This window comes from Morus notabilis, unplaced genomic scaffold (assembly GCF_000414095.1).
Source record: "Morus notabilis unplaced genomic scaffold, ASM41409v2 Scaffold1119, whole genome shotgun sequence".
NCBI classification, from domain to species: domain Eukaryota; kingdom Viridiplantae; phylum Streptophyta; class Magnoliopsida; order Rosales; family Moraceae; genus Morus; species Morus notabilis.
In genome coordinates, this window is record NW_010365946.1 from 75,734 (window position 1) to 90,540 (window position 14,807).

The 14,807-nt window shown below is 36.4% G+C and overlaps 1 protein-coding gene and 1 long non-coding RNA gene across 2 annotated transcripts; both read right to left on the reverse strand.

Moving 5' to 3' along the window:
- Nucleotides 1-6,147: 6,147 nt before the first annotated feature.
- Nucleotides 6,148-7,425, reverse strand: LOC21390053. The gene is made up of 5 exons (XM_024172732.1): nucleotides 7,290-7,425; nucleotides 6,890-7,023; nucleotides 6,670-6,796; nucleotides 6,510-6,562; nucleotides 6,148-6,159 (listed from the first exon to the last, which is right to left on the reverse strand). The coding sequence occupies exons 1-5, from the start codon at nucleotides 7,381-7,383 to the stop codon at nucleotides 6,148-6,150; spliced, it is 420 nt and encodes a 139-aa protein (XP_024028500.1). The 5' UTR covers nucleotides 7,384-7,425.
- Nucleotides 7,426-7,608: 183 nt separating this feature from the next.
- Nucleotides 7,609-8,503, reverse strand: LOC112093730. Its single transcript, XR_002903176.1, has 3 exons — nucleotides 8,242-8,503; nucleotides 7,892-7,975; nucleotides 7,609-7,682 (listed from the first exon to the last, which is right to left on the reverse strand). It is a non-coding gene; the product is annotated as an uncharacterized LOC112093730 (long non-coding RNA).
- Between the last annotated feature and the right edge of the window lie 6,304 nt (nucleotides 8,504-14,807).

Here is a 14,807-nt window from a genome sequence, read left to right on the forward strand (position 1 = left end):
AAAATTATCTTGAAGATATATATATATAGGGATTATAGATACAATTGCGGAAAATAAACTAAGTATCGCCGCCTCCGCCAGTAGCATGGTCGCCTACCGCTACCCCACTGCTGCCCTTGCCGTCTGCATCTTCAGAAGAAGGGCCTTCGTCATCAGAAGGAGGCTCGTAGAGAAAATCCAAGTCAAGGCCGGGGATATGCGTATTAATTCTGGCAACGAGTTGCTGCCCCACAGATTCCACATCCTTGGCACGCATATCAAAAAACTCATCTGAGGATTTGAAATCCTCGACGGCTTTAGCAGCAGACTTGGAATTCCTCTGAGCAAAATCTACGGAGGCTATGAACACTTCAACCCCCTCCTTCTTCCCTTCCTGCTTGTCAAGGTCGAAAGCCTCCCTGCGCAGGGCCTCTTTCGTATCGACAGCCTCTTTACGGACACAAGCAATCTCCTCATGAGCAGCCGTTAAGTCGGTTGTCACCATCCGCAGCTCTTCGGTAACGCGACCAAGCTGGTCAGAAGCCTCCTTCTTGTCATCCCTCGCCATCTTAAGAAGAGTCTTCAAGCGCTCTTTAGTACGATCCATCGCCTGACTCCTCTCATCCACCTTAACCATCTCAAGATAATTAAGGAGGGAGAGGACGAGGGACTGTTAGAAATGAAAAAGTTAGAAAAATAGCTTACATAAATGCAACCCACTTTACTTAGCAAAAAGGGACTTACATGTATCTGTAGGGAGATCTACCGACAGGTACGGTCGAGCAAGTAGAGACGGGGAGCGATGTCCCAATCTCTCTCAAAAAAGAACTCATACATGGCCTGGAAGATGATAGAGAAACGTGGGGGCAATTTCATCGCAGCGTCTATTTGGCCCCAAGAAACATCAGTTACTACGAAGTTTGGGTCAAAGACCCTCACCCCAGGAAGTAACACGGTCTCTTCCCCTGGAGGAGCCTCGGAACCCTCAGGAGCATCGGTGATCGCAATTACCGGCGGGGATTCAGTTCCCGCGGTAGTGATCTCCTCATGACGAGGCCTCTTTCGCCTCGGCGTCTCCTGAGAAGAGGGCTCCTTGTCCCGTTGCCTCGGTGAAACGGCGTCACTAGCTCCGCTCGACGGGTCCTGAGTCTTCTTTTTCTTTGAGCGCCTCTTATCTCCTGGGACGCGCAAGCCAAGGGTCTTCATCTCTACAACAGGCAAAGGTTAAAAAAAAACGTACCGCCGGCAGTAAAATTAAAAAACTCCTTAACGGCATCGGTATCGTCCGGGTCAGGGAGAGTTAGTAGGAGACCGGTTTGTTCTAAGTTCTCCCGCATCAGAAGGGTTCTGATATGATGCTCGTCCTCCGAATAGCTGAAAGCCTCCTCAATGTGGGTGAGCCTATTACCAGCAAGCTGGGGGCGATCTTGGGAGACTGCACAAGAAACTAGGGTCAGCAGTGTAACATAACAACGAGAGTAAAGACGATCGAGGATACGTACCCAGCATCCCGAAAGACTTTTTCACCCCTTTTCTTTTAAAGGGCATGTCCCCAGGATAGACATCAAACACGCCCTTGACCAGAAAAAACATGGGCTTCCACCCATGAGACGACGACGGCAACCCCTTTATTAGCCTTCCAAATCTAGGTTCCAACCGCCCATAGCTACCCAGGAAGTACCATCCCTCACACTTGGGGACTTGGTAAAGTTTATATACGAACATGAATTCATCCAAGGGCAGCTCTACCTCAAACCTTTTTCTCCAGAGTACCCACATACTGGCAAAAATATACCAGAAGTTTGGTGCCAGTTGTGTGGGGGATATACTGTGGATTTTGCAAAAGTCTTTCACGAACGGATGAATAGGGAGGGGCATCCCCGCGGTAAAAGCTTGGGTATATACCGATAGATACCCTAGAGGAGGCTGACTTGCTCTATGATTAGGGTCGGGCAGAAGAAACTCGAACCAGCGACCATCCACGCGCCCTTTTTGGTATGCGTGGATGATATCCCTGTCACGGGTCTTAGGTTCAACGAAGTCGGTTGTAAACCACGGTCGATCCTCATCTGGCCCAACTGATGCGATTGGGACGTTTGTGTCCCTGCCACTAATCCCAACGGCGGAGCCCCCGATCAGGGAACCCCCAGAAGAAGAAGCCTCGGCGGTACCTCCCTCGCCATCCTCGTCGACCATCCAGTCAACACTATCTTCCTCGTCCCTCGAGTCGGGGACGTATTCTTCAACGTCCCTTAAAAGGGGGTCACTGGCAGTATGAATGGAGGGAGACTTCGCAACTGGGGACGGATCTGGCCTTACGATAGGAACGCCCCCTCGATGAAGTCTTCTTCTAGGTGCCATTACTGTGAAGAAAAAACCTAAGGTCAGTCCTATCAGTCGAGGGGAAGAAAAATCAGTTCGGGGTCATGGTTAGTTCGACTAGGAACTAGAACGACAACCATTCAACCAAGCCGTCGACCGTTCAACTAAAGACGCCGACCGTTCAAACACAACAGCGACTATTCAAGATGAACCCTGAATCATTGAAATAGACCCGAGACTGCCCAAACACCCCAATGGCTATTTGAAAACCGTGAATAAAGGTCAGAATGATTTCTAAATACTTCTATCATGCCAAGTTTTCAGTCATTTCCTCATATTTGAATAATCTACCAGGAACCAGGAAAGAATAAACGCAATAAGAACAGGAGGAACGAGTATGAAACACTTACCAAAGGTTTAGGAACGAGATGAAGGCTCGAGCTCAGAAAGAAACCTCACGGAAGAACGCGACAAGTCCTGGGAAAATTTGCATAGAGTCTCGACAAAGCAGAAGAAGTTTGGGGGGAGGTTTGGCCTATCAAGCACTTATAAATGAACCGGCTTTCAAACCCCAGCCGTTCGATCATACTCAAGCACATCCAACGGCGGGGGCATAAGGCCTGGATCCTATGATTAGGGCGAGAGCGGGAAAATGAAAGGATCCCAATCCAACGGCCCAGGTTCATCCAAGTTAAAAAGTTAGGCTACGTCAGCGCGGTAGCTGGACCGACGGGATGTTTGCATTTATCGAGGTGTCAGTACCATCATAACATAGGTTCGGAGTTAGGCTTCCGCACCCGAGGAAGCCAAAATGCAGCACCAGGGCAAAGTCCCAGCCTAGCTTAAGGCAATCCACAGGAAAACCTCAACCTGGAGGGCAGATGTTGTACCAAAAAATATGATTGGACACGTCAGCCAACAAGGGCACGCCACGTGGCCCCACAGGGGCTGTGTGGACGCAGGCGTCGACCGTTTAGGCCACCGACCCCATTAATCCTCGACGTCTATATGGCTCGTCCGAGAAGGCAGTTTAGCTAAGGTCGGCCAGGTTGTGATCTGCGCCTGAACTCTGCCGTAACCGGACAGCATCGACCGTATAAGCGTGGGACCCCCGAGGTGACTGCAGTGCAGGCATTAATTATAAACCCTTAAACTGCCCTGCGGTGGGAAGCAACAGATTACAGGAAGTCACAGAGCTGTAATAGAATACCCAACGACTGAGTGAACAGTCCAAAAGTGATTAGTAGGCTACGATCTTAGCCTAGAAAGTAGGCCACTCAAGTACTTCCACCTACTAAGGAAAACCACCCACGAAGGAAGCTTGGGTTATAAAAAGAGCAAAACCCCATACGCCAGGGGGTTGGCTTCCGAAGAGAGAAAAGAAAACGAGATAACAGCAATTGATGTAAATTGTAACAATCTCAAAAGAAATAAAACACTACAGTGGATGTAGCTTTTCATTTACAGAGTGAACCACTATAAATTCCGTGTGTTCTTCTACTTCAAGCATATTTTCTCATGTTGCTCTCCATTCACAAAATACAACAAACACTTCATTGCATAAACTACAGTCAATATCAAGCCGGTAATCCAACGGGATACCTTGAGGTGACCCGGCCTATTTCTGTTGATGAGTTTTCACCGTCAACACTCTATAAGGGAGCTTAGTCGTAAAAGTACCATAAGCCCTTTCAATGACTACAACAAACTAACAGTTAGAGAGAGAAACTCAGAGAGATGATAGAGAGTCCTCTAGTCGATGAAATCCTTCCGCATAAACTATCGGATTAGTTACAAAAATTCTCACCAAATTATACATTTTATAATACTTTGTTCTATAATCTTTAAAACGTAACATTCGTTTCCTTTAAATAATAAAATGTTAATAAAAAAGCCTTATCTGATAAATTTTAACGTAAATTGACATTGAATTAGTTATTTTAAAAGTATTTTGGTAATTTTATGGTTTAAAGTTTAGTCTGAATTTACGACTAATTTAAATTTAGACTTTTAATTATGACGTATCAATCCTTAATTAAATATAAGTTAAAAATTTTATAAATATTTTTTTTCTTTTGTAGAATAAAAAATTTATGAAGTTGTTTTGAACTTTCTCTTTTCGTTAAAAATAGCAAATAAAAAATTAAAAAATAATTTTTTTTAAAAAAAAGAACTATGTTTGTGAGGTGGGGATTTATTGTACCATATATTGAAGAAGATTTATTTTGTTTTCTTTATTATGTTATATATAAATTGGACTAAAAAATTTTAGATGTGTGGGTAAAATAGTAATTTTGCTCCAAATTATTTTAACAACAACTTTTATTTATGTGACACGAGTCAAAAAAGGTTAATTGTAACAAATAGTGCTTTTTATTAACGTTTCATTATTTAAGAGAAACGAATATTACATTTTAAAGATCAGGGGGTAAAGTGTTACAATGAACATAGCTCATGGAGAATTTTTATAATTACCTACAGTTACGAAAGATAACGTTATGAGATAATATGTTGCTTATTACAGGTTATGAAAAGATAACCTTTAGGTTATTAATAGTATATGATAAATTTAATAACAGTGGCGGAAATAAGATAGTGTTACCTTTGATGATTTTTCTGAAAGTTTCCCATAAAATTACATGAACTTTTCGTCTTTTTACTCCGAAATGTAAAAGTCTACCTTGTATTTTTATAGTAATTGACATTATTTCTGATATTTTTGTAATGATATAAAAAAGTTATTATAGTTTTCTTATTTCTCAAAGTTCACTGTGATGTCGAATTTATCATTTAAAATTAATTATACAAAAAGCCTTTTTTGTACCTTATATAAAAGAAATAAGAGCAATAGCACTAGTCACTAATAGAATGTGGATCCCGTGACGTGGGATCTACTCGTGAAACCCACCTCCTATTAGTGAGTGGTGCTTAATACCGATAGTACCCCTAAGCATTTTTTAAAAAAATAGTGTTCTTTTGAAGAACAAAAATGTTGAAAAGTTTATATATCACAATAATATGCAGTCAGGATTCAGGTCGATAATCAACACTTGCTCGAAAAGAAATGGAGTTAATGGTTTCAGGGTCTTCAAATAAATTGGCGGAACTCAATAAGCTGTGTAAAGATGTGGTCAATGATTCTGAAAAGAAAGATGTCTACGGTTTTTGTTTTCGAAAGCACAAGGGTTTCACAATGTATGTATGATTCTGATTTTTATTTGTGGCTGTTTTTGTTTACGTTCTCTTTGCTTTCTATATTTTTCTTTTATTAGGTTAACTACTCTTGGTTCCATTGTAGTCGTTTTTATTTTTATTTTTCCTTTTAATTCTTCTATAATATATGATGGAAATTTGGTTGAATTACTTCACGGCTACTTAGTTGGAAGATAAGTCTCTGTATTAAATTCTAAGTAATCAATTAGAATTGAATTCTCTAAAAATAAAAAAATAAATGTACACAATTGTGAATAATTAAATATTATAATTAATTTTGAGGCTTTTCTCTTTTACAAAATATATAGGACTATTTTCAAAAACATCTTAATTACAAAATATCACCTAATTAAGTCTCCCATTGGTCTCTCCGGTGTGGGGAATTAATAAAATATCACCTCTTTGATGATGTAATTATATGTTTAAAATGGTGATTAGATAAAAGATTGACTCTTACACTATAAGAAATATCAGCATTAGTAGCTGATCAAAAACGCTATTAGTCACTAGCAATAACGTTTTGTGAAGCGTTAGGACATCGAACGCTATTAAAAGTCGTAAGAAAACATAACGTTCTAAAAGAGTTATTGAAAACACTATAGAATTGAGGTATTATAACGTTTAAGACATCTTTCACCATTTAACCTGTAAATAAAGACTACAAATACGTGGTGATTAGATTGTAGAACTTATATACAAAGAAAGGCCTCAATAAAGTAACTAGGAAGGGAAAAAACTAGGTGGAAAATTAACACCAAGAACACAAACATTTCAGTCTAAGCAGACAGAAAGCATTAACCAAGCTTCATGTAAATCAATTATGAAAGGCATACAGTATTTTTAGTGATTGAATAACATAGACTAATAAGAAAGACAAAAGTTCACATCCCAATTTCCACTAAATTAACAATACCAACCACAAAAGAAAGGGTATTTTCATTCATACACTCTCCAAAAAGAAGCATTAGAAGCATCTTATATAACCACATTCTTACCTTTGCAATCTCATCCTTCAGCTTTCTATTAACTGACTTCATCAAACTCATTTCTGCACAAAATCTTAAAAGACAATGAGAAAAATGAAAAGACAATTTGGGTGTAAAATACTGACAACAGACTTGATAGTTGATATATAAATGCATTAAGTTCATTAACCATGTATTATTCTCCAAAAAGCATATTGTATCATCCAATTCTGGTCAGACTTCTCGGTTGCAAGGTGGGTATGGGGAATATTTGCTTTCCATACCTCATTTTTGCTCTTAGGCCGCTTGATTGGAATCTGGTACAACAGAGAAATTAGTATTTAATGCTAAGAACTGAAACCAAAATGGTATATAAGTTCATCTGATCCCATAAATCTATAATAATTCACCTTATATCCCAATTTGCTTGAGGGATTAAACAATGTATCGCCTTTCAGGAATTTTATCCTTATTGAATGATAGTCAAGGTCTTCTATATAAGCTTGAATATTATTTAGCTTATCCGGCCAACTAATTGGACCATCTACATATAATATACATATATACATAAACATGACATATACATATATGACTATGCATATTTTTATCTGTCATCTACATATAATATACATATATACATAAACATGACATATACATATATGACTATGCATATTTTTATCTGTCATCTACATATAATATACATATATACATACACATGTCATTTGCATATAATATAAATTTGTGTGTATATTCTTCATAAAATTAAACAATAGAAAGGGACCATGAGTACCAGTTGAGCTATATATTCACCTTTTAATATATTAAGACTTACTGCAGCCTGCGGTTTAAGTGGACAATGTCTCTCATAATGCTCCATCACAGAAAGATCCAGCTTCAACCTCATTTGGTAAATAAGGTTTCTGTCTAGGCAAGGAATCAGCTCCAAATGACGATCATCACAAATTGTTAACATAGAGACAGAATCAAAATATGTATGTAAGGCCAAAGCAGAAAACATATGTATGTAAGGTAGAACCATTTAATATAGAGACAGAACCAAAATATGTGTGTGAGGCTAAAGCAGAAAAAAAAATCCCAAGCAACACTTATAAAAACAAGAAGAACTCACTGTAAAGCTCTTCGGTATAAAACCATCTTCTCCATTTTCCCCAAGAACTGAGGGCGACTCATCAACTTCTTCATCTGAACCCAAATAAGAGCTGAAATTTCTTAATGATTTACTTCCATACTCCATAGCAGATGAACTGCTTTTCCGTGAGTATATGAATATAACACCAGATATGACCACGAAACCCAAAGTCACACCAACCAACCGTTTATATGAATAGGCTAAGTTAGCATATGATAGCAAGGATTCTAATAAGTTATGGAAACAAAGAAACAAATATAACCTCATAAGCCTTTTGAACTTCTCGGAACTTCTCTTCAGCTTCAGGGTCATCTTTATTTGTATCTAGATGGAGTTTTTGTGCAAGCTGAAAAATAACAAAAAGGATTAAAATGTAGTTCAAAGTTCAAACCCGCAAAACAAATAGGCTAGTAGTATATGAATCTCTTTCATTCTTATAAAAGACAAAAAAAGCCGACAAAATAAGAACGATCAAATAAATTAACAAATAGGCTAGTAATATATGAATCCCTAACTACGGTTCACGGCTTAAGAAGTCCAGAAATTCAAGGCATAAAACAGCATACAGAAACAAAAGTTACGGCTCAAGAAGCCCAGCAATTTAAGGCATACCTGAATCAGGACGATTTCTCGAGAAGCAAACTGTGATTCTTGTACAAAGAAACAAATTCTTCCAAAAATCCAAAACCTAAAGTTCTAATTTGGAGAGTACTGTTGCTCAATGAGGGAAGAATTCGTCCTTAGGGCTTCGAGTGAAAAACGAGAGCTTCGAGTGAATTGCGCAAAGAGGGCTTCAAGTGAAAGAAGGGAGCTTTGGGGCTTTTTCCTTTCGGATGGGAATTTGAGCAGCAAGCAGAGCACACACAAAAAAAAAAAAAAAGAGGGGGGAGGGGGGAATGAAGCGGCGGGAATTTGGAAATTTGGGGAAACATGAGCAGCAAGGAGAGCGAAAAAAAAAATGGGTGGGGGGAGGGAATGGACGGCGGGAATTTATTTGGAGAAATAATTTTTCCACTGTCTAGTCATTTTAATGTGTACAGTAATATATATTTAAATATATAGACAATAAATCAGTTAAAATTTTATTAACTTATATGTATACATATTATAACTATTTTGAAACGTTATTATATATAGCCAAAAAAACATTTAATAACGTTTTTTTAAAAACGCTATAACTAATAGTTATAAAAAGTATGTAATTATATGTTTAAAATGGTGATCAGATAAATGAGAAATTGACTCTTATAATGCTCTCTTAAAGTTGAGAAAATTGAAGGAAAAATTTCAAAGAAATACATAAAAAGTGAAAGTTCTTTGTCTAACATCGAAAAGAAAAGAAGTCATGATCTCCTTTAAGCCCTAAAGAAGGGACTTATACCCTTATTAAAACACACTAGAATTTTAGAGTTTTTCTCTCCTCTCAGAAATTCTACATTGCTACTAGTAAGTTGTTGTACCTATGATGAGAGGGCGAATATGTTTTAAGAAAACTATGGAATACACGTACTTCCGTATTTTCAATTTAAAGCTTTTTTTTCTTTCTAGATTATTATTTTTGTTTATTATTATTATTATTTATATTGTTGTAGTTTTCAGTTTTAATTGTACTAGTTTCTATGGGCTTGTTCTTTTAGAGTTTAACTTAAGTATAATTCTTGAGTTAAATTTGAGTTATAACTTGAGTTGAACTTGTAACTTGAGTTTGTGTTTGGTTGTATACATTTGAGTTATGGTTTGAGATAAAAATCTTTTTGAGTTTGTATTTCAGTGAGTCAAAACTTGAATTTGTATTTAGATAGTATTTTAATAAAAACTCAATGCTGATGAAAAATTTTAATATGGTATATGGGTCGGGTTTTATTTGTCTTTTCGTTGTCAACGCATAGAAAAAAAATCATCTCAATCAGAATTAAAACGAAAAAGTTATAGCATTTTTAAGAATAGAAAAAATACTGTTCATTAATTTGAGTTCGAGTTTCTGAACTCGAGTTGAAGGGGAAACTTATAGTCGAGTTTTAGTCCTAAACTCAAGTTTGAACTCGAGTTTAAACTCGAGTTTAAACTTAAAAAAATATAAACTCAAATAAAGTTATAATTTGAGTTGCATTTTTTTAAGTTTTTCACTCAAAAGAACGAGCCCTATAATTCTCATATTAATTCACTATTTCCAGTTATTCTATTCATCTTTCTTATATATTTTGACGAACAGTGTTGCCATCTCAAGTTCAGTTCCTCGCCTGGACCAAAGCTTGCTGGTTTAGGTACTATGGAGAGGATTTGCTTTTCTTTTGTTTTTCTCCAGTAATAATGTTCGTGATTCTACTAGTTATTACTTTGAGTTCCATTTTTATGCTGTAGTTAGTTAGATTTATTTATTTATTTTAGCTCATAATGAAATACTCTAACTGGTTTTCTCAGGTTGAATAATCTGAAAAAACATATTGGGCAAGATTCCGACAACCTAAAGGTCGGGTATAAAAAATTGAGTTTCTCCGTGCAAAAGACCGAATTGCGAACTTATGATCAAGTAGAGATAATAGAAGTAATAGGAGTCAAACCCAAACATGCACACATCAAAAGCCCCAGAGTTCCAATGTATGTCGAATATGCTTGTCCCAAATAACCAAATTAATCACAACCGTTAATAACTTGTTCAATTTTCCGAGAACTGTAAAAAGTGATCGACAAGTCCAAAAAAAAGAAGAAAAGGCTACAGTCCCACAGGCAACATCACCCCCCCCAAAAGAATACCAATCTGGCTCTGTCATCAGATATATATTTCATGCTTTATTTTCTTAACTCGTCAAAGAATACCAAAGGAAACGACAGAAGGGCCTCAAGGTTTTTATATAACACCAACCCCATGCATTTACACATGGTTAAACACAAGCTTAATTAATGCAACGGAGTGGATTGAATAAAATTTATTGGCTTAACCGGACGGAAGATGCGATTTAGAGTTCCAAATCCACCTAAACATAGCCTACAAAGCTTAAAACCCTCAACTTAAAAAGAAAACTCAACTATGATATCAATATGTCAATATTCAAGTTTAAATATTACAATAGGTATACTAAAATATATACACTAGAATAAACGACAAATTAATAACAAAACAAAACTAATTTAATAAGATAGAACAAGTAAACATAAAAACAAGTACTATATCTAAAGCCTTCTATATCATTAATGTAGACAAAGTCTAAGGACATGCTAACAGGGCAAGCCAGTGCCTAGCTATAAGCCATGAAAATGAACTGCTAATCCGTCAACACAAAAAGAGCAATCCACCAAATTTGGTAGCAGGCGAAACCCATCTTCAAGGCAGGCCACGGCTGGTGTAAGAAGAGGGTCTCTCCTTGTCACGCCCCGAAATAGAAATCAGTGACGTGGATGCTTATTTAAAAATTTAATAAGATTAAGGAAAGTAATTAAATATTTAATAATGTAAAAATCAAATTCAAATATAAAATATTTAAGAATTTTTAAACAAATCCCACAATTTTAAAGAAATCAAGTTTCAGAAAAAGTGAGGTGGGTTTTCATAATACCATAATAAAACAAGTTCCAAAAGAAGCCTCTGGCATCATATTGGGATTCCCCACAAAAAAATCTATATTGTAGCATACATAAACAGAGCAAATAATTGAATAGACATCAACTATAGTCTATGAGTATTTAAGGTTACAAACCAAAAATTTATACATGCCTTAGAATAAGCAACAAGGAAGGAAATAATCCACCGCTTCTTCACTTCTTGAGTTCGGCTCACCTCACCAGTAGTCACTGTCTACTCGGCACTACTTCTAACTTCGCTTGGGAGGGGTTTAATACATAAAAAACAGAAGAAAAGTGAACGAAAGACCCAGTCGGATATAATTTTATAAAACTTTTATCAATTAAAATAGTACACGGTCCGAACATGTCATTCAGAACCAAACATCCTTTTAATGAAAGGAAATAATCATAAATTTTAAGTTCCATGTTTCAGTAAGTAATTCACAAGATTATGATGAATCATTTATCTTATCGCAAAGACATGATATCACCACCGAAGTGGCCCGTACGGGTTTTGGGACACGGCCCTAAGGATATGATCTCCATACCCCGATCTCTAGGCCATCATACGTTTTACTATTTCTTAAAATATCTCATTTCAAGATAATATTACTTTAAACTTTTCTTTAAATAATAATAATATCAAACACATTTTATCTTTAAAACGTTACCATAGGCCAAAGATATTTAAAAACAAGGCTAACAAGGATATGGACAAGAATATCCTACCTCTCGGATATCAATTTAGTCTACGGATAACTTCACGGTGTCCAACCGTCTATTCTTAAAGCTCCACGTCCAATCGTGCCGCTAGCTTCATCATCAAAACAACGATTTAGAGTTTAAACCTCACCTCTAAACAATCTAGGTTAATTATGTATAATTGTATCATACTAGTGTGCCTTAACTAAAAATCCAAGTTTATAAACAATTTCATAATCCAAATTGTGATTCTTTGAGAATTGGAACTCAAACAAGAAAAATAGGATAGAATAAGGATCAATGTGGCTAATCCACTCATTTTGAGTTCTCAAATGAAGTTAAGTTGGTTCTCCAATGAAATTTAGGGTCAAAATAAGGTTTTAGAACATTTTGGGTCGGAGTAAGTGTAAACCGGTTAACAGGTGGCTGAGGAGTGTAACTCCACCAGTTAGCTAGTGGTGTGGAGACCGGTCGACTGGTGGGAGTTCTGCAGCTCAAGAAAAATGGCCGAACAACGAGGAAAAGTGCTAAAACCTGCATTTTTGGGTTCAATTTCAAGATATTTTCATGGAGACTCACTAAATCCAGGTTCCATTCACTAAATAAAGTTTAAAGAATAAAAAACTCCCAAGTTCCATCATGATTTCAACCAAACCCCTTCTCAAAATCAAGTTTAAACTAAGATTTCACCAAACTAAACCAAAATCAAGTTTCACCAAGGAAAATCTGAAATTCAAGAGTGAATTTTTCAAAGAATTTACATTAATCTTTCCTGTGATGATGGAAGCTTCTTGAAAATCCCTTTTTTGATTTAGATATGGATCAAAACTCCCTTATAATGAGAGAGTAACAATATTGAGGGAAAGATAGAGAATGAGAGAGGCAAGTGAGGGAGAGAAAGAAAGCAAGGGAGAGAGACGAGAGAGAGAGGGAGTGAGAGAGCAAGAGAGAGAGTGAGAGTAATGAGAGAGAAATGAGAAAAATCAAAAAAGAAAGAAATATAAAGAAAAGGAAGAGTAAGTATCAAAAATATTTAAAAGAAAAAGGAAGGAAGTATGTATTCTCATATACTTTCAAAGTGGAATTGTAAACATTGAAAATAATTAAAATTCCTTAAAAATATTTAAAACTTGAAAATAAGAAATGTTTAATAAGCATAATTAATTAAGAAAATCAAATTAAACACATTAATATATCACAATTAACATAATTAAATTTGTTTAATTTTTCAGGTTATTACACTCCTATGACAAGGAAGATTATAATTCAGAGGGATTTATGAACTTAACCCAATGATCTGGTGAAGAGCTTCTTCTCTCTCTCTCTTTCTTTTCTTTTTTTATTTCTTTTTTTTAATGTTCCCGAACTATTGATATTGTGGAACTTGAATCGGGAGGTGAATTTACACAAAATCAATAGTTCATTAAAGTAGCAAAACTCCTTGTGAGGTAAAATCCGACTCCACAAAAAGCGTAATGATTTGCACAATCTCAGAGGGAGGTTCAATAAGTCAACTTCAAATTGATAGTATGGACGAATTCATAAAACAATAAGAGCTCGTTTAATATAAGGATTGAAATCAGGATGATTGAGATCATTTTGATTAGAATCATGATTCGTGATTAGAATCATGATTCACGGTAATTAGAACCTTTATTTGGATGTGTATAGAAATGATTCTGATTCTAACCTAAAATGTGATTTGAACTAGTATTTGATTGTCTTGCTTCTAATTTAGAACTATGCCAAAAATAAGAACTAATTTTTGACCGTGTAAATAACGTAGCAAAATATTAAGAAAAATAAATAAATGCAAAAAATTATAGTAGCCAAAAAGTAGGCAACTAGTATGGGTTAGGTGGTTGGTTGTACGAAGCTCTTCAATAAGAAATACAACTTCAAAAAGATTACTGAAATTGATAAGACTGAGAAACACAACTTACGTCAAACCATGTCTCGTATCTATGACGATTGCCACGTACAAAATCACTAACTTTGTCATAGTTTGGGGGTTTAATGAAATCATTGTGTAGCACACAAATGGTGTCTAGGACGTCACTGAATCTCCGTGAAATGGTCTCCCCAGAATGTTGCCAGACATCTTGTGCCTCACGATTAGTTTGACTTTGTGCAACGATAGTTAAGAAGACAAATACTTGTTCTGGGACGTTCATGTTGTTTGTGGGTTGCAACAAACATCTCTCAGTTAGTACTTCACAAAAAATCATAAATGCACGTGGTCCCATACGCACCTTGTTAAACATTACAGCCTCATTATTGTTTCTAATAACTCGTTCACTTTGTCTATACCCCTTAAAGATGAGTTATGCATTGACCTTGGTACCTGGTCATCAAAAACAAAGGCGGCTGCGGCTGTAGCGGCTGTTATTGCTGCAAGATAGCCCCTTCTTCGGCGGGAAGATCTTCTTGAATCCACTTCGTGACATTCGTTCATTGATTCTTGTGACTGCCTTATGTTGCTTTACACATTAACCTATAACAACACATTACCAATCATTGTTATTACAAGTATGATCTCAATTGTTGTAATCCACTTCGTGTAGCACAATTTCCATACTAAAAGAGGAATTGGTTATAGTGCAATTCTATTTAAAACAATACTCAAATGGTCCAAAAAGTCAAATGTTTTAAGATCAATTACAACACAACAATCCGGAACAATGGTCCAAGCACATGACTCAGAATTAAATAATACAACTCGTAATATACTTAAACGTTACAGTGGAGAACTGGTTACTCAAATAAAGCTGTCTAAGTAGACAACACTCCAAAGCTATTACTAGACACTAATCCGTGGTCCACCATGGGGGAAAATGGGACCATGTAAAACTACACTTGGCCATCTAAGACGTAGGTGGGTGGTTGTAGGGATTTGGTGGCTAGTTATAGGGATG